The sequence below is a fragment of the Miniopterus schreibersii genome (assembly GCF_964146895.1).
Source record: "Miniopterus schreibersii genome assembly, chromosome: 1".
Lineage (NCBI taxonomy): Eukaryota > Metazoa > Chordata > Mammalia > Chiroptera > Miniopteridae > Miniopterus > Miniopterus schreibersii.
In genome coordinates, this window is record NC_138101.1 from 82,930,851 (window position 1) to 82,956,632 (window position 25,782).

Genomic DNA, 25,782 nt, shown 5'->3' on the forward strand with positions numbered 1-25,782 from the left:
ATGCTTGATATGATTTCAGTCCTCTTGAACTTGTAGAGAGACTTGTTTTATGTCCTAACATGTGGTCTATCTTTAAGAATGTCCCATGTGCACTTGAGAAAAATGTATATTCTGCAGCTTTGGAGCGGAATGTTCTGTAAATGTCAATTAAATCCATCTGATCTAGTGTGTCATTTAAGGTCACTGTTTCCTTGTTAATTTTTTGTCTGGAAGATCTATCCAGGGATGTCAATGGGGTGTTAAAGTCCCCTGCTATGATGGTATTGCTCTCAATCTCTCCCTTGAAGTCCTCCAAAAACTTTATTATATATTTAGGTGCTCCTATATTGGGTACATATATGTTTACCAGGGTTATATCCTCTTGTTATATCAATCCCTTTAGTATTATGTAGTGGCCTTCTTTGTCTCTTGTTACAGCCTTTGCTTTGCTGTCTGTTTTGTCAGATGTAAATATTGCTACCCCTGCTTTTTTTTTCTTTTCATTTCCATTTGCATGGAAAATTTTTTCCATCCCTTCACTTTCAATCTATGAGAATCTTTTGTTCTGAGATTGGTCTCTTGTAGACAGCATATATATAGGTCATGTTTTCTTATCCATTCAGCTATCCTATGTCTTTTGATTGGAGTATTTAATCCATTTACATTTAAGGATATTATTGGTAGGTACTTATTTACTGCCATTCTCTTTCTTTACACCCATGTTCCTCTCTCAATTTCTTCTTCTTAAAGCACTCCCTTTAACATTTCCTACAATGCTGGTTTGGTGGCAATATCCTCCTTTAGCCTTTTTTTTTTTTTTTTTTTTGGTCTGGAAAGCTCTTTATTTCCCCTTCAATTTTAAATGATAGCCTCGCTGGATAGAGTAGTCTTGGGCTCAGGTCCTTGTTTTTCATTACTTTGAATACATCATGCCAATCCCTTCTGGCCTGAAGTGTTTCTATAGAGAAATCAGCTGACATTCTAATGAGTACTCCCTTGTAGGTAACTTTCTGTCTCTCCTGCTGCCTTTAAGAGTCTTTCTTTGTCTTAATGTTTGTCCTTTTGATTATGATGTGTTTTTTAGTGGGTCTCTTTGGGTTCATCTTGATCGGAACTCTCTGTGCTTCCCGAACTCTTGTGACTTTTTTCTTCACCAAGTTTGGGAAGTTTTCTGCCATTATTTCTTTAAACAGGTTTTCTATTCTTTCTCACCTTCTTCTCCTTCTGTTACCCATAAGATGCAGATGTTGTTACGTTTCATGTTGTCCCCAAGTTCCCTTAAATTATCCTCCTGCTTTTTCATCCTTTTTCCTTCTCTAATTGGGTGTTTTTTTCCTACCTTGTCTTCCAAGTCACTGCTTAGATCTTCTGCCTCATTTAACCTACTTTTGATTCCTTCTATTCTTCATTTCCATATGATTCTTATTTATGGTTTCTATTTCTTGTTTCATGCTGTTGTAGTTCCTAATAAGTTTCTTGATATTATCACTAAGTTCCTTGAGCATCCTTATAACCATTACTTTGAACTCTATATTTGATAAATTGCTTGCCTCCATTTAGTTTAGATCTCAGTCTGGAGTTTCTTTTCTTTCATTTGACAGTTGTTTCTTTGCCTCCCCATTTTTGCTGTCCTTTTGTATTTGTTTCTATGTATTAGATTAAATTGCTATGCCTCCCAGTCTTTGAGGGTGACCCCATGTAGTAAGCTTTTTGCGGGATCCACTGGTGCAGTCTCTTAGGTCTCCTGAGCTGGGAGCTCTAGAAATGACCGTTGTGTGAGTTATTTGGGCTCTCTGGTTATAAATGGGTCTTGAATGTTGTTGTCCCGTTCATGGGAGGAATCTCCTCTCAAGCTGACTGACTGTGAGGATCACCCCCGACCATGTCGTGCAAGCTATTGTGCAGGTGCTGGCAGAAAAAAACAAAACACAACAAAACAAAACAAAAACATACACATGACCCCTACAACAATAACAAAAGCAACCACAAAAACAGAGAGAATTAGGAAGGAGAAAAGAGAACAATAATAGAAAAAAAAATACAAGGAGAGAAATAAAAGAAAAAAAAAATACGAGGAGAGAAAAAGGGGAAGAAAAAGGAATATGAAAGGCAGAGATGAAAGAAAGAAAATAAGAATAAAGAATAGGGGAAGGAAAATAGTATAAAAGAGAAAAGGAAGAAAATAATTATGAAAAGGAAAATAGAGGAGAAAGCAGATAAACAAAAAATAAGAATAGGAAAAACAAAGAAAAAGCAGGAGAAAGAAGAAAAATAAGGGTAAGAAAAAGGAAGGGAAAAACTAGATTTATGAAAGAAAAAAAGACTAAAATAATAACTTGACAAAGAAGATAAAGAGAAAAAAAAGTAGTGTCATTCATCTCAGCAGAGTTTAGTGCCTCCTGGGAGCTCCCTTTGGATCCTGTTCTTCTGATGACTGCAGCTGACTGTTCTGTCTGCCAATTCTGGGCTTCCCAGGAGGTACTTAGGTGTTAACCACTGCCAGAAACTACCTTCTTTTGACTCTCAGCAACCTGTTTGAAGCTTCAGGGAATCCACAGTTTGCGCCTTTCTCCACAGGACTTGGCTGCACATGAGAGGGGCCAAGCCGCACTCCAAGGCAGGTTTGTTAGCAGCACAGAGCCCAGGGCTGGGTCAGAAAACTTCCCCAGGTTCCCCAGGTTCCACCTCTACCTGCCTTTACCTGCTAGCCAACTATCAATCTTAATCACTCAAAAGTCTGTTTCTGAAAGGCCTCTAGGCAGAATCAGGAGTCTAGGTCTCCTATGAGTGGGCAGTGCTGCTCAAATTTCAGGGAAAGTGATGACTGTGTTTCGTTGTTCCAGAGATACTACTCTGACAGTGTCCCAGGATATTTTCCTGCCCTTGGCTGGGCGGAGATCCTGGTATGCAGACCAGTGAGATCAGCTGGAAACCTGGAATTTCTATCAGCTCGCCTATGAGGAACAAGAACCCATCAGGTTCCCGGGTTAGAGGGGCAGGAGCTCTGTGAGGTTTGGCCTCTGCTGTTATCTCCTCTGCAAAGGTCAAGATGCAGGGGGTAGCGAGCAGGGTTCCTGAGGGTCTGACAGGCTGTATAACCTAGAGTGGGCCTTTTTCCTTTTCCTGAGCTGTGGCTTCTGGGAGGCACCAGCACCTCTCAGGGAAAATGGCCATTTTGGTTTGGGGGGTGCAACCAAATGCAGGTCTCCCAGCTGCCTCTTTTCCAGGTCTCCCCCCAGTGCTTCCTACCCCAGCCTCAGGCACCTTCAGTCCACACCACATTCCCTCTAGTGAAGCCTTGGGTGAGTAGCTGCAAATGAAAATCCTGTGCTCTGGGTTTAAAAAACAACAACAAACAAACAACTAAAACCTGTGGCTTTATCTCCTACCAACTCCAGACTCCCAGGGGCCAGAATTCCCCCCACCTTTCATACCTGGATGTTATGTGGCCTTCTGGTATCAGCTCCAGTGCTCCGGGTTGTGGAGCCCAGCCTGGGTTCAGGGCCTAGATCTTCTCAGAGAAAAGACCCTCCCATAGCCAAGAGGCTCCTCTTCACTCTCCACCTGCCACAGCTGGAAGCTGGGTCAGCCCTTCTCATGACCTTGCCCTTCCTACCAGTCTCCGGGTGTTTTGTCCAAGTCTCCTCAGCTGGACCTCAGTTGGTAATTCCTGGTGAATGATCCCCAATTTAGTTGTATTTCCAGTCTGGCCCTGGGAGAAGGTGCAAGAAAGGTCTGTGTATTCAGCTGCCATCTTCCCAAGTCTAATCCAGATAGATTTCTTCAGTTTTTGGACAAGAAATTGTATTTTTTAAAAGGAAAAGTCAAATCATGCCCATTGGTTTCTGTCTTCTACTAATTGTATGCCTACTTTATTTTTATTTCCTATACATAAAATCTTTTCCTTCTATTGTCCTTAAAGATACATTTTATTTCTTTTGCATCTCTATTTGAGGTATATATTTCTTAACCAGTCTAATCAAAGATTTCACCACTAATACTAAGAAGAAAACATTGAATGACTGTCCTCCCATTAATCTCAATATATTCCATTTTTAGGAAATCGTGAAGAAAGAAATCAGGTTATTTGGATGTAAATCATCTATTCTCACTGATATTTAGGATGTGAATGATGAGTTCTTTTATTGCTTTCTATGTAACAATTCCCTTTCCTTCAGAGAAGTCTATGCAGTAAAGCTCCTCTGGGAACTCCTGGGGCCCAGGCCTTTAAGTACTGTGAAATATTGAAATTACAGGGGGAAGTCCATGTGGGAACTAGATTATAGCAAACAATTGGAATGGCCCTAGCTGGTTTTCTCAGTGGTTAGAGCATCAGCCCATGGACTGAAGGGCCATGGGTTTGATTCTGGTGAAGGGCACATACCTCAGTTGCAGGCTCTATCCCCGGCCCTGGCCAGGGTGCTGCAGGAGGCAACTATTTGATGTGTCTCTCTCACATCGATGTTTCTCTCTCTCTGTCTCTCCCCCTCCCTTCCACTCTCTCTAAAAAAAATCAATGAAAAAAATATCCTTGGGTGAAGATCAACAACAACAAGAACAAATTGTAATGGAATCCCTAAAACAGACCTTATTTACAAACTATTATATTTTAGCCTCAAACTCAACAAAAGGGAAGTATGAAAAGGTTATCTATCCGTACCTCCCTAAGAATGAATCTGCATAGTTGTCCCTCAAAGCTCTTTTGCACCACCCTTTGAAATACTCATGTTACAATCTGTTTTCCATTAAGTCCTCTGGCATTAAAAAAAATTACTAAATATATTCATGTAGTTTCCCCATGATAACCAGCTTCTGGTTTAAAACACTACCTTAGTTTTCTCAATCAACATATATTTAGCAATAGTCCTAAGGTGAACCTATCTGGAAAAACAAAATCCAAATATTAAGAAAATAATTTCAATACACCAATTCTGAATCATTCTAAGCATGACAGTAGTTTTCTTTCTCAATTTACTTTTTTTCCCCTTTTTTTCCTTTGTTTTCGTTTTATTTTTCCATCACCATTTATCCCCCCATACCCTCTTTCACCTGAAATCACCACACTGTTGTCTGTATCCATAAGTTCTTTCTCTTTTTTTTCTTTTTTGTTCAGTCCCTCCAGCCACCCTACAGCCCCAATTTACTTTTATATAATTTAATTTATTTTTTTCTCTCTAATAGTGTCACCGCTTTAAGAACCAAATTAAACATAACCATGGGAAAACGTCTTACTGTTTCTGTTTTGAATTTCTTCTTCAAAACTCTTTCAAGAAGTATTTAGTGAATCCGTATGGCACATGGCTAACATGGGCTTTAGATTCAGACAGATTTAGACTCGAATTCCAGTTCCACCTTTAACATAACTTCAGGAATCCTCTCTAAGTTCCACTTTCTTCCTCTGTTTAAGAAGGAGGGTAATACCTACCCGCAAGGCAGCAAAATCAAAATGAGACAATGTATCTGAAGCACACTGTACAGAGCCAGGGACATAGTAATTACTCAGTAAATGGTAGCTACAATTTTATACATATGTAAACATTGAAAATCTGGAAAGTGAAGAAAAATATCTTAATTCTATCACCCTAGTAACACAAACATGTCTCTCTCTGTAATTTATGTCCACATAAAAAACTTATTTTTATATTATTATAAATTTAATATACAGTTTTGTCCTTTTTTACATTATAATCACTTTTCCATGTTACCATGTAGTATTCACAATTGCCTTCTTAATTTGTTGAATGAGAGTCCGTTAAGTAAACTATCATAATTTAACCTCTAAACTCCTGCCAAACATTTGAGGTTTTTTGATATTACAAATAATGCTACAATAATATTTGCATGAATATCGCTTTTCTTTCTGTGGAATTCTTTCCTTAGGGTGAATTACTAGCAATGTTGATCATTAGAGTAACCATAAATTCTTTTGTGACTTAGTTTTACCAAACACTTTCCCACAAGTTTAGACAATCTGTGGCACCTCCACCCATGGGCATAAACACTATCGAGTCCTGTCCACCCTCCGGTATTAATACCGCTTCCTTTCATTTACGGAATATTGACCGTGCGCCAAGCGCTGGTCTCAGTGCTTCCCATGTCTGCCATCCTCACAGCAAATCTCTGAATAACTCTGAAGCAGTTGCCCTCTTTTTGCAGATAAGGGAGTAAAGGTTCAGAAAGCTTAAAAGCCACATCCAGTGTAGCATGGCAGCTAAGCGGTAGGACCTGGGCTCGCACTCGGGCCCTGCCCAGTGCCACAGCGCTCTCACCCACTTGGCTGTGCTCCTGCTTCATTCTTTTTTACCCCCAGGGAACCAGAGGTGGGAAAAGCTATTTGCACGGATATTTTCATACGCAGTTCTTGATTACTAGCAAAGCTGATCATTTCTACATGTGTGTTAAACTGCATATTCTTCTAGTGTTACTTGTTCATATTATTTATCGACTTCTGTAAAGAGGCGGGCGAGTTTGTTCCCTCTGTATTTTCCTGATCAGGTGTCAGCACAGCCTTCCCGCGAGAGGGCCAGGCCCTGAGCTGTCATCTGTAAGAGGTGAGCCTTCTCTGTCTCCTTCCTGCCTAATATGGGCTGAATACAAGCATGTTCTAGAAAGTTATGTATCTTTTTAATGTTACTCACTTACATGATACGGCCTCTGGCTGATTTGGAATAATACCCTATGTCGGGAGTGAAACTGAAGACTCAATGTACCCTGAGGGGTGACAAGCTAAAATAGTTTCTTAACTGAACCAATTTACCAAGGTCTTTGAGAATTAATATCTCATTCGCTCCAGCCTCACCCCCTCCCACCCTTTCTCTTTCCATCTACAAATTTCTCTTCCTCTAACTAAGATAAAGACTGGAATGTGCAGATTTTTTAATGAATTTGCAATCCAAACAACTTGAGCACCATTCAAAGCTTATCTTCCATAATGTATAAAAACATCATCAAACCCTCACCCATGCTTTACTACGCAAAGCCAGATTTATCTAATACTAGATATAAACTTTAGTAATCCTTTTTAAAATATGCTCCATTACCTGCATTATGTCTTGCAAAATATCCAAGTGCCCAGGCTGCAGCCTCTTTGACTCCAGGGTCAAAATCCTCCAAGCATATCACCAGCGTGTCCAGCGCTCCACAATCAACTATGGCCTGAGCTAGTTGAGGGGAATGTTTAGCAACTGCCCGTAACACAAAGGCAGCTGCTTTCTTGTAGAAACGCTTCAAGGATAAAATAGATAAAACTCAAAATGAGTTGAGCACTTACATAATGAAAAGTTAAAATAGACCAAAACTAACGTAAAAATAACATTAATATAATAAAACTCAACAGCTTTTAAATACAAAAGAAAAACATCCTGCAACGTCATTTCGATTTTTTTATGCTCCCCCATTGCTTTTGTCCAGTAGCTAAACAAAAACAATGTAAGTCTTATATTACATTTCAAATGCTTTATTCTAAAACATGCATTTATAAAATAAAATATTATATTTCCTGCAAATCGTATTTCTTACAAATTCATTATTTTATGTAACGAGCTTTTTATGTATCTGCATTACACTAAAGGTATTTGTTTGACCCATGGGAACTCTTGGATTGTTTGCATGTGCAACTAAACTGTCAACTCACAAATTTGTTTCCTTTACTTGCCTTCAGTCTCTAAGCCTGGTAGGCCTTTCATGACCTCAGCTAATCTTTCTGGTGTGCTAAGTTATCCTGAAATAACAACCATGTTTCGAGATGCACTTATCAATCATTGGATCAACATAAAGGCAAAAAATTCATGATACATTTTAAAACTTTTCCTGGCAAATAAACTAGCCAAACAATGGGACATGTTATTTATCCCTTTTTAGAAACTTTTTTTAGGAAGGTAAATACAAATGACTTAACATGATATGAATACTTCATATTTATAATATTTTCTACATATGAGTTTTATCAGATTAAGAAATAAAACTGAAACATGATTTTTCTTTATATAGCTAAGAAAATTAAATGTTTAGGAAGTATTTAGCTGTAATACTCACTGTGGCTTTATGGTTCACATAATGACACAGTAATGGCTTCTTAACTCTTTTATTAACAGAACCTAGTTAATCCCCTATTTTAGATTGTTTCTATTTCTTTACAGTGACTACTAAAAAAGTGACTGGATGTCATAGCACCTGTTTTGAAAGCATTCTATTTACTTAGGCTAAAATATTAAGATATAAAAAAATTTATAAAGAGAGAAAATACACCAAGTATATTTTTAACATTATATCTCAAAACCTGGTATATATTGATGATCTAAGAAATATGCTATTTAGTAATGATGTTTTGATTTTATGTATTTCTTTAGTTTCTTAAGTGTTACATATGGAGATATTAAAATATTTGTTGTAAAGTCTCATTTTATATGTCAGAAACCAAATACCTACTAATTTATTGTAAAAATTAGAATAGAGTTTTAAAGTAGCTTTTCACCAATTTTCTTCTTTAAAAAACATTTTTATTGACTTTAGAGAAAGAGAAAGAGCGAGAGCAAGAGAGAGAGAGAAACAGTGGTTGCCTCCCACACTCACCCTGACCAGAGATCAAACCCGCAACCTGGGTATGTGCCCTGACTGGGAATCGAACCGGAGACCTTCCCCTAGGATGACACTCAACCAACTGAGTCACACTGGCCAGTTCTCCACAGATTATTATCTTATAATTGTGGAAAAAGAATGGTAATACATTTCTTATCATTACCTTAAGCTAATTTGACTTTTTATATTGTAGAATTTTCAAATTCTCAGATAATTTTTTGGGTATTAATCATCACTACTGACTTCAGAGCCTGTAACCCACACTTTCTGATCTCATTCCCCTTTCTCCTAATTTCTGCTTTCCCCAAATCCTCTCTTCTCTCCCATTTCTCACCAAAGGAATTTCCTTAAAGAAAAAAAAAGAAAAAAAGAAAAAGAAAAACCAAAGGACTTTGTACCTGGTAAAGAAAAATTAAATCTCCTGCAAGAAATGAGTTAAAGGACTGGCAGGTGAAGGAGACAGAAGCCTGTGAATAATGCTTCACATTCTCAGTTTCTTGTCACTTTTCTGCCCTAACACATTTTTGTCTCTCTTCAACTGATGGACATCATTCCACTTAGAAAACTTCTATTAAGAACCTTCTATGTGGGATACAAAATACACACTCTGTCCTCAAAGGAAGGAGTTAAAAGTCCAGGAAGAAGAAAGTCTAACAGTTTTGATGACAGAAGGAGTATCTACAAGAAAAATTAAATTTCTGTGACTCCTTGTAGGGGTAAAACAGTCATTAGTAAGTGACTCTCCAATTTATAAAAATAAGGCAAATTTGTCAACAATTAGGACTTGTGTTTACTTTTTAAAATTCTGGTAAAATACACATAACATAAAATTTACCATTTTTACCATTTTAAAGTATACGATTCCGTGGCATTTAGTGCATTCACGATGTGGTGCAACCACCTTTCCAGTTCCAGAACATTTTTATCACCCCAACAAGAGCCCTGTGTGTTAAGCAGTCACTCCTCCCGCCCCGAGGCCTGGGCAGCCACTGGTCTGCTTCTGTCTCTGTGGATCCGCATTGTCCGGACAGTTCACATAAATGGAATCATTTAATATGTAGCCCTTGTGTCTGGCTTCTTTCTCTCAGCATAACCTTCTTAAGGTTCCTCCATGTTGCAGCGTATATTGGTACTTCACCTTTTTTATGACTGATAATAAATATGCCACTGCATGGATACCTCACCTTCTGTTTATCCAGTCATTCTTCTGGTTGTTGAATATTGCTGCTATGAATATTTGTGTATAAGTTTTGTCTGAACACTCATTTTCAACTCTTTTGGAAATATAACTATTGAGTAGAGTTGCTGGGTCATATGATAATTATGTTTAACTTACTGAGGAACTGCCAAGCTGTTCCAAGCAGCTGCACCATTTTATGCACCTACCAGCAGTGTATGTGGGGTCTAATTTCTCCACATCTTCACTAACACTTGTGTTTTCCATTTTTATTATGGCCATCCTAGTAGGTAACATGCTAGCTCATTGTGCTTTTGATTTGCACTCCCTAAGGACTAAATGCTGTTGAGTATCTTCATATTTGTTGGCCATGTGTATATCTTCTTTGGATAAATGTCCATTCAAGTCTTTTGACCACTTTTAATTGGATCGTTTGTCCTTTGGTTACACAAATAGGAATGTAGCCTTAAAGATATGTCAAGAAAGATATATTCCTAGGTTAGGTTATGATAAACTAGCAGAATGGAATGAAGAGTCCAAGACCCTACCTACAGGAAGATCCTTCCTTAACTACTTTGGTGGTGCTGTACAGAAACAAAGTGGAACCACACAGACAGAGGGGGGAAAGTGGGGCACTCTTAAATGACCATTCAAGGGGCCTAACATCCTTTCATACTTGGTAAAAATGCTTTATCAAACCTTCCATTAAACACATTCTCCTTCCTTTTGGATGCTTCTCTCCCCCTTGCTTTAAAGCAATTTCTTATAGTTGCCATTAACCAAATTTCACCTGTATATAAAGATTTCTGTAAACAACTTTTTATTTGCTTAAGGCTTTATATACCTAAGGCTGATCCTATAATTTTAATACACAGAAATACCGCTTTATGTATAATTCCATTACATTTTAAAATCTGTTTTCTCTTTACGTTAACAATAATGAGGGAAAGCTGCATATCAGCCTCAAAGTAGAATGCCCTAAAGATACTAGTATGTTCAGTTCAAAGAACTGAATGTTTATTAACATCTTAATACTTCTAATGCCTACAAGCCTGCAAATGTACCTAAACTATCAATTTTTTAAGTCCAAAACATAACTTTTTAAAAATTCTTACATTCTCTTCTGGCAACAAATAAAACAAGCTGTGGAAGAATGTCCCTTGACAACTGCTTCTGCCAGGTCGTCATTATAATTAGCCAGCCTGCCAAGAGCCAAAGCAGCAGTCTGTTGAATTGTGGGGACCACATCCAGGAGAGGCCTCAGCAAAGACACTACACTTGAGTTAAATTATGAAAGAACACAAATCATCAAAATTTACATTAAAAAGCAAACACACACTTCAGTATATGTGCAAATAAGAAAATTAAGGGGAAAAATCAACAAAAACAAAAATTTAGCCCTAAAAACTAATGGGCCTTAGCCAGTTTTGCTCAGTGGTTAGAGCATGCAGACTGAAGAGTCTCAGGTTCAGTTCCGGCAAGGGCACGTACCTGGGTTGCAGACTCGATCCTGCTCTGATCAGGCCGCCTATGGGAGGCCACCAAGCTATGTGTCTCTCTCATATTGATGTTTCCTTTTCTCTCTCTCCTTTCCACTCTCTCTAAAAGCAATGGAAAAAATATCTTCAGGCGAGGATTAAAAACAGCAACCAAAAAAAAAACGAATGGGATATTTAGAAGCATGTAATTGGCCAAATACAGAATAATACAATCTGTAATTATCAAAGAAGCAGCATAGTGTGGAAATAAGAACGGCTTTGGGGTTAGAGAAGAGTTTAAATCCCTGATTGGCAAATACTAGCTATGTGACCTGACAGGGCTGTCCGGACAAATGCAAAGAGAGGTTGTGAAGCACATGGTATAATGCCTAGCACGTAAGGGGGGCAGGGCTGATTCCCCCACCCCCATCCCCCAGCCTTTGCAATTCTATCTTTTAGGGCTGAGTTCAGATTCTTTCCTCTCAATGAAGTCTTTCATTTGTGTTTTATTTTTTTCCCTCTCTCTGACTGTTGGGTCTTTTCTCTGATTCCAAATGAACTTAGAGTTTGTTACAGAAATTTTTGTTAGGATCTATCTGAGAGCCAGGGGAGCTAGGAGGGCCATTTGGCTAGGACCTCATATTCATGAAGGGCTGCAAATCACATTTCTGACATTATCTCCAAATAAATAAATTATTTGACATAAAAAAGTATATTGTATTATCAGGTTTGATAATATTCATTTTAGGATTGAATTCAGAGTCAGTATATCATCCTCACAATAATAATAAAAATAGTTTATATTTATGGAGCACTTATATGCATGCATTGTTTTAAAGATATGTTTTCCATATTAATTCACTGATTTCTCATAACAAACCTATGATGGAGGCCCTATTATTATGTCTATTTTACAGATGAGAAAATTGAGGTTAAAAAAAAGGTTTAAAAAAATTGTCACACAAGTAATAAATGGTGGAGCAAGGTTAGAAATTCTGATATTCTTTATTGATAATTGCTAAATAAATAATATGTATTAAAATTGAGGAGGTAGGGAAAGGAAGACAAATAATAATTGCATTTTGGTCATTTTATTGAATATTCCAACTCTTTATATTAACTTTGCCTTATTAGACAATATATAAAATAGCCAATGGCTATTTGTGCTTTATGACGGTGTTTTACAGTTACAAGAAAAGTAATGATGTTAATGATGGTGTTTTAGTCTAAGGTTACAAGAAAGGTAATGATGGAGTTCAAACTGGAACAAAGTGCTCCTTTACTTTCTAAACTTTATGTAATTTACAGCAGGCTATTCAACTGATGCTATCACATCTTTTCTATAAAAACATATTCCAGTGATCTATAAAAGCATATATTACCAATATTCTTTTATAATGTTACATCCAGAAACATTTGAAATGGAATAAAAAAAAAACCCAACATTTACAATAACATTTAGAATTAGACTAAAGTAAGATAAATAGTACTACCAAGTAACATAAACTGAGCATAATGATGCTTATCTCAGATACATTTAATGATGTGACCTGTGGCTTTTCATAGTTTCCTTTTTCACTTAGTGACCATTTTTATGTCTAAGTTTCCTTGGTTAGATCGTCTTATACAAGGCCACAGTTGCAAGTTTAAATCCCACACCAGCTGGTTAACTTTGCAGGCACAAAGCACTCCTGCTCATGCCCGGGTCATAGCTCCTATCAGACAAATCAACATGCCTATGCTCATAAGTGTTGCTTATATTATTATATGTACTTTTTTCATAGAGGTACTTTCTGAAATCTCTCACAAAAAAAAGTTTAAAGCACAGAATTAGGTATTACAACTACTACCAAGTGTTAACATGGGTCCTTCCTAGAAAGTTGGGTTTAAAACAATTTGCTGATCTCCTTTGTAGTTTGCTTTATTACTTCATTTTTTTAAAAAATTGTGGTAAAATATGCATAACATAAAAATTACCACTTAAACCATTTTTATTGTACAATTCCAATGATGTGTAATCAATGCCACCATCTCAAAACTGTTAAATGATTTTCTACAGAAGCTGCACCATTTTACATTCCCACCAGCAAACTGCAAGGGTTCAGATTTCTCCACATCCTCACCAACACTTACTCTCTGGGTTGTTTTAAAATAATAGGCATCCTAATAGCTGTGAAGTGGTATCTCGCTGTGGTTTTGATTTTCGTTTCCCTAGCACTAACGATGGTGAGTGTCTTTTCATGCACTTGATTACTGGCCATGTGCACATCTTCTTTGTTGAAATGTCTATTCAAGTCCTTTGCACCTTTTTTAATTGGGTTGTTATTTGTTGTTGAATATAACTTGATATTTTTATAGTAAATATGCATCATTTAAAAAAGAAAAGCTAAAAAAAGAAAAGCTAAATTTGTTAACATATATTTAAAGTTTCATAATAAATACATTAATGTGGCAAAAAAGTGTAAAGTATAAGTATGCTTAGACAATTAAAAAGGTATTTAGCTTGTCAAAGGAATACCATATGTATTTTCTCCTCCATCTGGCTGAGGAAAAATAACGTCAATAAAATGACACATAATCCCTTCCCTTCTACTCCTGATTCAACATCCAAGTTAGGCTTCGGCATGGAAACTTCTGCTCTATCATAGTTTCCCTGTATTCCTTAGTCTAGACAGTAGCATAATGAGGATTTTTAAAAATTTTTTAATCTCTGAACTTATACAAGTAAAAGCTAAAGTTTCCATTTAAAATATCTGTTTGGAGGGGGGGCAGGTAGAAGAGAGTAAACGGGTGATAAATGGTGATGGAAGGAGATTAGACTTTAGGTGGTGAACACACAATACAATATACAGATGATGTATTATAGAATTGTACACTTGAAACCTATATAATTTTGTTAACCAATGTCACCCCAATAAATTCAATAAAAAGTAAAATATCATTTGAATAAGATCATTCTTATTATAGAAAATATGGCCCCTAATTTCTACTCCTTAAATCACCTCTTAGTGCCTTATCATTATTAGTCCCCAGGCACATGATTTTTCTCTCTTACACAGTTTAAGCATGGAGACTTTGTTATTTAATTACAGGTTTGTCCTAAAAATATAGGTAATGAGCAAGGGACACAGAGAGACAAAAGGGAAAAGGGGAGAGGAAGGGACAGAAGGGAAGAGAAGGGGAGGAGAGGAGAGGGGAAAAGAAGTATATATAACATGAAAAGAAATTTTTCCTTACCTGCCTGTCCATTAGGAATCCATAGTGAATGATCATCAGTGAGGAATGCATGAAAATTTAGAGTCCAAAAATTACAGTAGTTGGAATAGTTGATCTACTATCTGATACACTAGGTCTCTGGGGAGCAGCTAATGACCTCTTTTGGGCCTCCACTGAAGGAGCCAGCATGATCTAATACCTAATATTAAAAATAATTCATATATTGTACTCTAATATTTATAAAACAATTTAGTCTACTCTATACAAACTGATAAAAAGTGTGAAACTATTTTTGAAATTTAACTTATAGGAGAAATCTTTACAATCCCCCTTCAACTTTATAGCTTTGAGCTCCGTTTCTATTTCTCTTGTTCCAGTGCTGTACCAATACCTACACTGCAATCCAGTTATGCCCAAAACAAAAACAGCCTTGCTGACCCTGATCAGGGTTTACCAAGTGGCAAGGAATAGAACTACACACATGAGTCAAGGCAGCTCTTACTCCCAAGAAACAAATAATCGAGTGCAGGAGATTATAGAATAGCCTCAAAATAATCACAGCTCTTTCCTCTAACTTCTTTCAACACAACAGAGGCCTAACTACTTTGATGTTGCATGCCTGCTGCATATGTAAATTAGAAAGGGAATGTCAAACATTTCCAAAGACAAAAAAGTTACCCGTTCATTCTCATATTACATATATATAATTTATATACATATTACCTCAATCTTCTGTTTATAAAGATATTTAATATCTCAACTTTGTTTCTTTAAAAACAAGTTGTAAACTGGGCCTTCGGGCCCATTTAAGTCATAGTAACAATTTCTGGTTGCCCTGGTTATTTCTTATCCTTGTTTTGTTTTTCAATTTTATTTATTTTTATTGTGGCAAAATATACAGAACAAAACTTATTATTTTAACCATTTTTAGATGTATAATTCAGTGGCATTAAGTACAGTTGTGTAACCATCACCCACTATCATTTCCAGAACTTTCCATCATCGCTAACAGATACTCTATACAAATTAAACACTAACTCCCCATTTCTCCCTCCCCCCAGCCCCTGGTGACCTGTATTCTACTTTCTGTTTACTGTAAATACCTCATATAAGTGGAATCATATATTTGTCCCTTTTTGTCTCACTTATTTCAAACTTAGCATGTTTTCAAGGTTCATCTATTGTAGCATGTACCAGAATTTCATTACCTTTGTAAGATGAATAATATTCTATTGCATGTATACACAACATTTTGTTTGTCCATTCACTGGTGATGGACATTCAGGTTGTTTCCACCTTTTGGTTATTGTAAATAATGCTCATATGAACATTGCTGTACATGTATCCATTTGCTTCCCAGCTTTCTATTCTTTTTAGTGTGTACCTTGGAGTGGAATTGTTGGATCAAATGGTAATTCTATGTTTAATTTTTCAGGAACCACCAAACTGTTTTCCACAATGGCTGCAGCATTTTACATTCCCACCAGCAAAGCACAAGGATTCCAATTCCTCCATATTCTCAGCAACATTTATTTTTGTTTTGACTTTTTATAATAGCCATCCTAATGTGTATGAAATGGTATCTCACTATGGTTTGATCTGCAATTCCCTAATGACTAGTGATTTTGAGCATCTACTCATGTGCTTATTGGCCACTTTTAAAACTTCTTTGGAGAAATGTCTATTCAAATCTTTTGGCCATTTTTGAATCAAGTTGTTTGGAGTTTTTTTGTTGTTGGCTGAATATTAGGAGTTCTCATATGTTCTGGATATTAATCTCTTATTAGATATATGCTTTGCAAATATATTCTCCCATTCTGTGAGCTGTCTTTTTACTCTTTTGGTATTACCCTTTGATGTCATACTTTATATTTTTTGACTTAAATGTGAAGTGATTTCTACCATATATATTCTTTATTTCCAATTTTATTTAAAATTATCATAAACTTATAAAACATGTTCAAAATTTATTATTGCAAATTTTTCAAAGCTTTAAAAATGTAAGTTCCAACAAATGTTTTATTTTTATCTAAAATTACTTTCTATATGACCACTTATTATGAAATTGCCACTCTAGTTCATTCAAGTTTTAGAAGAAGTGGTTTTTATACACAATTAATCAATGCACAGCAAAGAAATCACCTCTGACTGCCAGTGTTACTACCTACTCAGGCATTCTGTTTGGAGTCCATTGGGACTATAAAAGAAACTTCATGCTTTTAAAATAGAAGGAATCACTTGTCCTGCTTATTACATGACTGCCTATGTTGACAGACAATAGACTAAGGTCATTAAAGTCCTGTATTTGGAGGTAAACTGACTGGGTTCAAATCTGGGTGCTTCCAATTTATAGCTGTGGGGATCAGCAAGGTTACTTTAACATCTCTGTGTCTCAGTTTCACCATATATAAAAAAATGGTAAATTCTAGAACTACCTCATAAAATTGTTGTGAGAATTTAAATGAGGGAAAATTTCTAAAGTGTTAGGAACATGAGTCAGGACAAACAACAAGGCTGTAGTAATAAAAACAGCATGGTACTGGCACAAAAAGAAACACATAGGTCAATGGAACTGAATAGATAGTTCAGAAATAAATCCATGCCTATACAGTCAATTAATCTATGACAAAAGTATCAAGAACATACAATAAGGTAAAGACAGTCTATTCATAAATGGTAGTGGGAAAATTGGACAGATACATGCAGAAAAAATGAAACTAGACCAACTTCTTACACCATATCAAGAATAAACTTTAAATGATTGAAGACTTAAATGTGAGACTTGAAATCATAAAAATCCTGGAAGAAAACATATGCAGTAAAATCTTGGACATTTCTGGAAGCAATATTTTTTCTGATATATCTCTTTGGGCAAGGAAAACAAAAGAAAAAAATAAGCATATGGAACTATATCAAACTAAAAAGTTTCTGCACAACAAGGAAACCATCAACAAAATCAAAAGACAACCTACTGAATGGGAGAAGATATTTGCCAATCATGCATCCGATAAGGGGTTAATATCCAAAATTTATAAAGAACACAGACAGCACACCAGAAAAACAACCCAATTAAAAAGTAGGTAGAAAACCTGAACACACACTTCTCCAAAGAAGACATACAGATGGCCAATAGACATATGAAAAGGTGCTCAATCATCAGAGAAATGTAAATCAAAACCACAATGAGATACCACCTCACACCTGTCCAAATGGCTATTATCAATAAATCAACAAACAACAAGTGTTGGCGAGGATGTGAAGAAAAAGGAACCTTCATGCTCTGTTGGTGGGAATGCAGACTGGTAGAAAACAGCATGGAGGTTCCTCAAAAAAATTAAAAATGGAATTGCATCATAACCCTGTGATTCCACTTCTGGGAATATATCCAAAGAAATCTGAAACATTAATTCAAAAGAATATATGTACCCCCATGTTCATTAACCAAGATATAAAAGCCATCCAAGTGCCCACCAATAGATCATGGATAAAAGTGCTGTGGTGTGCATACATAATGGAATACCACTTGGCCACAAAAAAGAATGAAATCTTACCTTTTGTGATGACAGAAATGGACCTAGAGGGTATTATGGTAAGTGAAATAAGTCAGACAAAGAAAGACAAATACCATATGATTTCACTTATATGGGGAATATAAAGAACAAAGCAAGCAAACAAACAAAATAGAAATAGACTCACAGATACAGAGAACAGAGTGTCAATTGACAGAGGGGAGGGAGGTTAGGGGGGCTGGGTGAAAAAGGTGAAGGGATTAAGAAGTACAAATTGGTAGTTACAGAATAGTCACAGAGATATAAATAATAGCATAAGGAATATAGTCAATAATATTGTAACAACTATGTATGGGACCAGGTGGATACTTAAAATATCAGGGGGACCACTCTGTAAAGTACATGATTTTCTAACCACTGTGCTGTACATCTGAAACTAATACAGAATGTTGAATGTAAACTGTAATTGAAAAAATATCTATTAAGACGAGGTGTTAAAAACACAATTGTCTTTGACCTCAAGAAACTTATAAAGGAACTGTGAGAAATAAACAAGTGCAACACACTATGATGTATGCAACTAAATAAGAAGTAGATTGTGCTCTGCAGACACACAGTAGAGCATCTAATCCAGGCTTTAAAGAACACAGAAAAGGCAATCTGGGAGCAGTGACATCTAAGTTGAGATCTGAAGGCTTTTGGGCAGATTGCCTGCTAAAAAAGTGGAGGGACTAGAGAGGTAAATGGATTGGAGACTATTCCAACCAGAAAGAACTATTTAAATGAAGCTCAGAACCAAAAACAGTTTGATGTGTTGACAAAACTGAGAATGCAGTATGACTACAGTGCAAAAGAGGAGAGAGAAGTTTGGAGACAGAAGGCTAAGAAATGAACAGAAACCAAAATCCTGAAGTATTTTGCATTATATCTGAACATTAATGTCAGTGCAGTGACAGAACCAAATTTGTACTTTGTAAAGAAGGATCACTCTGATTACACTGGGAAGAAAGGATAAAAGTGGACAAGACTGGAGGCAGGAAGCCCACTTAAGAAGCTGTTCTAGGAACCTAGACCAGATGTGAATATAGCCTGGAGAACAGCAAAGAGAAAAGTGAAAGGTCTAAAGAGATATTTAGGAGACAAACTGATTAGTGTGAAGAAGATGGAATCGGCGATACTTCCCGGTTTCTGGCTTGGACAAGGGATGCATGATTGAGGCAGGCTGTTGAAGGAGACATGAAAAATTCATGAAAAATTCAGACCGGCATGAAATGTCAAGTGCGAGGGGAACATGGCAAGAGATAAAACTGGAGAGTTTGGTTGGGGCCAGATCAAATTTGGATATAGGTCAAATTAAGATTGTGTGATGTTATCCTAAGTGAAATAGGAGGCGAAACGGAGCTTTATTATTTATACTACTTACTCTCAGGGAAATAAATGAAAATGAAGGCTGAATAATTTCCAGGTCCACCATGTATGGCTGAGCAGGCTGTGTACTGCACAAATCCGGGGGATGCCACTCACATAGATCATGATATAAATGATACTCCCAAAGTCAAGCAAAGCACAGCAGCCATCCTTGACATAGCATGTTACATGGTTCTCTAGTTTGTTTCATGTGAATAAATGTCTTATCTCCATAGTAAAATAATAAGCATCTCTAGAGCAGAGCTTTGCCTTATACTTCTTTCCTGTTTCTCAAATTACCTAGCACAGTTCTGAATATACAGCTAACTCTTACTGAAAAACTTGGGGTCCTGGCTCTAGAAACCACCATTCACTTTGATTTTACTACTCTAAGCACTACCTGTTCTATCACAGAGTAACTCCATTTACACTTACCAACTCTAATAGATTTAAAATTATTATTTCTATAATAAGATATTACATTTACATGATTATACTTTTACTGAAGCAAGTTTCATGACACTGATGAATTTTACACCTTGTTCTCATTTTCCTTCACTAGACATTTTTTATTTGAAAATATTTAAATGTTCCTCCTTTGCACTTTTTTAGAGTAAGAATTTTCAGGACCTGATTTGGTTTCTCCTAGCCTCTGTGATTATATACTTCTGGCCACTATCCCTGCATTTGATTAAGAAATCATAAATTGTGGTATCACATGTCTGTTTGTTTTGTTTTCTGTGGAATGTTTTTTCACTGTCATAACTATCCAGTCAATTATGATTTTAGATGTTATATCCCTTACAGCACAGAGTCTTATAATTTATTTAAAAGGTCAGAATGAATCACAAAACATATGTATAGTCTTTTTACATTATGATCAAAAGTAACCTATTATATTTTCATTGTAGTTAATGCTATAGTTAGTATCTAAATTTTGTTTGGTGATTCACTGTTAACTTGGCTGTTTATGAGTGAAGGGCTACCACACCTGATATGTCATTTTTGAGTGGGGAGAAGTGAGAGGAAGATGAGACCGAGAGACTGACTCACTGAACAAGCTAGCAACTCTTCTAAGAGGGAAAGGAAGCACAGCATGCATTTATTTACTTATTTAACATAACTTATATAGCATTTATCATTTTCCAATGAAAACTGGCCTATTGCCAGGTTTAGAATGCATATTAATGGGTATAATCTGCTGAACTGATATTATTCTACCATTAACATTACTATAGCTGTCTTCAGTGATTACTGTATTAAACCAATGCAACTGCCTGACTCCAGACTAGGTCACAGCAACCACCATCTATATATGTGGGATTTGAACTGAGTGAGCATGTAGAGCATACAAGTTATGGTAAGTTCAATTTATATATACTTTAGATGAAATGATTGGAACATACATGTTTATACTTACATAAAGAAATATGAAAAAGAGCTTAACTGTAGTTTTCAAATAAGCAACACTTTGTTTGCTTTAGTAATTCCTTTTGGACATATTAATAAGGCAAATCCTCTCATTAGCACATAAAAACACAATGAAAAAGAGCAGAGATTTAAAATGAAATAAAATTCCATTGATAATTTTCACCTTTAAAGTTCCTTTCACAGTGAATAAATCCAAAAATTCTTAACAACTGAACTACTAATTTATCATTATGCCTATATGGAAATGGTTTTCACATTATCTTGAATACATGGTATGTATTTAAATAGTTTATTATAAAAAGTAAGAAAACAAAAGCCTCCCAGGTATGCAGAAATTATGTCAAAGTCAGGAATAAAATGTACTAGTGTCTTAGGCTACCAAAATGAAATCACATGACTGGGGGAAAAAAGCTTGATCAGAATATATAATTGATGCATACATATAGTGGATCATTCAAAAGCATTTTTAAAACCAGGTGATTTTTAAAAAAGAATAAACCATTTGAATGTTTAAGTTAATTGACTATTAAGAAAAGTTTTCATAACCAAACTTACAGGTTATTTTTTAATTAAAAGAATATATTAGAATATTCATTATCTGTCTCTATTTAAAATAACTAAAGAAGTGTGTAAATTAAATCTAGATAACATGAACTATGTTAAAATAAATTTCTCAGGAAAAGAAAAATCTTAGTGTCCCATCAAGATATTAGTCAATGAGTGGATAAAAAAGCTGTGATACATTTACACAATAGAATACTACTCAGCTGGAAAGAAGAAAGAAAGAAAGAAAGAAAGAAAGAAAGAAAGAAAGAAAGAAAGAAAGAAAGAAAGAAAGAAAGAGAGAGAGAGAGAGAGAGAGAGAGAGAGAGAGAGGGAGGGGAGGGAGGGAGGGAGGGAGGAAAGAAAAAAAGAAAAAAGAAAGAAAAAGAAAGAAAGAAAGAAAGAAAGAAAGAAAGAAAGAAAGAAAGAAAGAAAGAAAGAAAGAAAGAAAGAAGAAAGAAAGAAAGAAAGAAAGAAAGAAAGAAAGAAAGAAAGAAAGAAAGAAAGAAAGAAAGAAAGAAAGAAAGAGAGAAAGAGAAAGGAAGGGAGAGGGGAGGGAGGGAGGGAGGGAGGGAGGGAGGGAGGGAAAGGAAGGAAGGAAGGAAGAAAGAAATCTCACCTTTTGCAACAGCATGAATAGACCTGGAGAGTATTGTGCTAAGTGAAATAAGCCAGTTAGAGAAAGACAAATATCAAATGATCTCACTTATATGTGGAATCTAATGAACAGAATAAACTGACAGACAAAATAGAAACAGAGGCATGGATACATGGAACAGACTGACAGCTATCAGAGGGGTGGGAGGTTGGGGGGCTAGATAAAAGAGGTGAAGGGATTAATAATATATATATATATATGTATGTATATATGTGTGTGTGTGTTTAGACACAGACAAGTGTGATGATAGCCAGAGGGGAAGGGTGGTGTGGGGTAGGTGGAGGTGGGAAAAATGGGGGATGGGCACATGATGCAATGTGCAGATAATGTTTGATTGAGTTGTACACTTGAAAACTGTACCCCAATAAATTCAATAAAAATGAATAAATAATTTTTAAAAAGACATTAGTCAAGTGAAGGTCACTTTAAAACATTAAGTTATATTCCTTTTGTACTCCATTCCTTCATAAGCCATACTATAAGTGGAAATAGATGGCTATTTAAAATGTCTTATCTAAGTCACTTTTACTTTGGTGATCACTTAGCCTAACAGTTTGGATTGATTAAATTCCATAATATATTCTACATTGTACACTTATGAGAAGAGAAAACCTGCCACTAATATACTAAAGCATGATATTCTGTATCTTAAGTGTTATCTATACTTTCACATTTCAGTATCAAATTTTTAACATAATATAAGTAGCAAGTGTACATTCACAAAGGCCATTGAGTAGGACTGGCTGGCGGGGAGGGAGAAGCCTTTTTTAAAAGTGCATTTTTAAAATGTAATATGCTCTAATAAACTTTAATTAGTCAGTATATATGAAACATTGTCTGTCCAGCACTGTTTTGAGTACTTTGAGGATTATACAAGCGTGCATAAAAGCACACACACATACACACACAGAAGAAAGTAAACTAATCCACATGAAACAATTGCAGAACAAAAGGTTATCAATTTTGAAATAACAAAAATTTTTAAGTGGAAAACAGATTAGTGGTTGCCCAGGGTTATAGACAAGAGGGAGGTGGGTGTGGTTATAAAGGGGCAGCACAGGGGGCATCCTTGTGGTGATGAGTTTTTTATCTTAACTATGGTGGTGATGGATGCACACAGAATAAAACTGTATAACACAAACACACACACACAAATAAGTACAAGTCATGCTGGGGAAACCTGAATTAAATCAATGAATTATCAATGTCAGCATCCTGGTTGTGATATAATACCACAGTTTTGAGGTATATGGCATCTTGTATTATTTCTTACAACTACATGTGAACCTACAATTATCCCTAAATAAAAAGTTTTTTAAATGATTAGAAAATTCACTTTCTCCATTCTAAATGCATCTCCTGACCCCAAATAAAAACATATAGGGAATATCCAAAATCCTTCCCAGTGACAAAACAAAACAAAAAACATCTAGATGCAGCAGTAATTCCAAAAAAAACCCCAAGTAAATACTATGTCTAAACATTCTTGCCCTGTCAATATGTTAATTTTCTTTAAATTCAATGCTAATTTAAATGAATTTTAAAGATCATATCCAATAAATTAAAGGTTTCTCATGATGCAGTAGTGACAAAATGCTATCTTACTTTGAATTCAAATGGTGGTGGAGTCGTGCTGAGAGAGTGAGAGAGAGGAGGGAAGGGGAGGGGAGGAGAGGAGGGTCACAATTATCTTATTTCTTTATTAACAGATAAAAGCAAATCACACACACACACACACACACACACACACTCACTCTTCCTCTCCCTCTCTAGTCTGCATGATTTCGGTCTGAGGGGTGAAATGTTAACACCTTAAGGATTCCTCAAAGCTAGGTCTTGACTGGCTTTGGATCTCCTGGAAAATATTCAGGCATATCATGGCTCTTTCACTAATGCAAGAAGAGAAATAGTGTGTCAAAAGCTGTGGAATTCCTTTGGTGTGAAGAAGTCGAAGGTGATCAAAGGCAGGGTGAAGTGTCTGGGCACCCGGATAAAACGGGTCTGATTAGGGGAGATTCCCATTCACCTAAAATGACTTCCAGGCAATTCGTTTAGCTTCGACTTTCAACCTGACACATGCTTGGTAGCGATCAAGATGGAAATAGGGATGGTGGGCCCCTCACACCAACCTGTGAGCCTCACCCCCAAAGGCCCTCCTTGCCCTAAAGAGCCTGAATGCTCCCACAACCTTCGCAGTGAACTGGAGGAATTTAGGGACACTGTCCTCCAATCCCTACCCTTCTCCCCAAAACTCAGCCAGCAGGGGACAGGGGTGGGGTAGGAGGCCCGGGCATGCCGAGGGCTGAGGAGGGGAACCGGGGACTCGGTGCCAAGAGAGTCCCGGGGGCACAGGGCGGCGACAGGCCCGGGATACGGGTGACTGGGGCGGCAGGGCTGAGGACCCGGGTGACTAACGACTCAGGCGCAGGGCAAGGTGGGGGCACGAGGTGACACAGCCCCGGGGTGCGGGGCGACGCGGGTTCAGGTGAGGGCTCACCTGCGTTCTGCAGGGTCTCGATGTTTTGGGGTCTGGTCGCCAGCTCTGCCACCATCTGCACGAGCTGGGTTCGGGCTTTCTGGTACTGCTCGAACACTGCGGAGAGAGACGCGGTGGGCGGGCCGCCCGCAGTCCCCCGGTTCCCCCGCCCGCCGTCGGGGCGCCCGCCCCCGCCCCTCCCTTGCAGCACCTGCCTCCGCGTCACGGTGCCCCGGCTCCGCGCCGGCCACAGCTCGGGGCGACCGGGCTCGTCAGCGCCCAGCCTGCGCCTGCGAGTCCGAGGAGCCGACCCGGCGACGGCGACAGTGACTCGGCTTCCGACGGGAGCCGGTCCTCTCAGCCAGAACAGGAAGGCTGCAAAGGCCAGTCCCGGGAGCGACGTCAGTGCCCGGGGCCCGCGCCCCAGAAGACGGCCAGCCCCGGGGGCACTCCGCCGGCAGGGGCGCCCCCGACGTGCCAAATGCGCCCATCCGAGGCAGGAGTGCAGCAGCGCAAGTGCCACTGCCCTGATGGGTAGGGCGTCGGCGGGGAGCACAGGTTCTTTACAAACCGATCCCAGACCCACGCAGCTGCCTGACTGCACCGAGAGCCCCCAAAGCCGACAAAGCCCTGTGCAAGTGCAGCGAGGCAATGAAACTGGGGAATGGAGCTGTCTCGGCTTCCACAGTCAAGAGAAATCTCACATGTGGCACTGGAGGATCTGATCAACACCTTGTCAATGCAACCTGAAAGTCAGATGCTTCCCCCTTTAGTCCAGCTCCTATATACCTCACATCTCGGTTTCAGAATTCCCTGGTGGGTCAAAACGACGCCGACCATGCCCTGAATTATGCTGCCCTGAAAGCACTTAGTAAGCACTCCTAAGAGTCAAGGAGAAAAGCTTGGGAGGAAACAATGTGATGAGTGTCCTGCCTTCCCTGACTCTCTCCTCCTTCTACCTGTGCTATTTCCTCACTTTCGTGTGATTTTTAAACATTTTCACTTTTTAAAATTTAGGTTTTATTTTGTTGCTGAATGACATTCCCCCCACCCCAAAAAGGGGGGGGGGAGAATCTTTACCTGGAAAGTCTTAATTCAAATGATTGTTACCAGATTTCCCTAGTTTATATAACTTTAACTCTTTACTGAGTCTTTTAACAAAAAGTAGGCACTTCGTCTATTACTGGTTTCCAGATTCTCTAAAAACTGTATACCAAATGTTTCAATCACGGGTGTCAACTTAAAATGCTTCTTCATCAGAAACTACAATTTCACCAGGTGTCAAGTGAGTAGACAGCCACTGCTGCTGAGCAGTGCCGAGACCAGACACC

General features: G+C 37.6%; 1 protein-coding gene across 1 annotated transcript in view; it reads right to left on the reverse strand.

Moving 5' to 3' along the window:
- Positions 1 to 24,563, reverse strand: part of SPAG6 (sperm associated antigen 6) — a gene marked incomplete at its 3' end in the record, with an annotated part of 62,942 nt that extends 38,379 nt beyond the window's left edge. Inside the window, 5 exon segments of the mRNA XM_081158577.1 lie at positions 7,020 to 7,203; positions 10,849 to 10,869; positions 10,871 to 10,892; positions 10,894 to 11,005; positions 24,473 to 24,563. Of these exon segments, the coding sequence (XP_081014703.1) occupies positions 7,020 to 7,203; positions 10,849 to 10,869; positions 10,871 to 10,892; positions 10,894 to 11,005; positions 24,473 to 24,527 (394 nt within the window). The 5' untranslated portion in view covers positions 24,528 to 24,563.
- Positions 24,564 to 25,782: the final 1,219 nt, after the last annotated feature.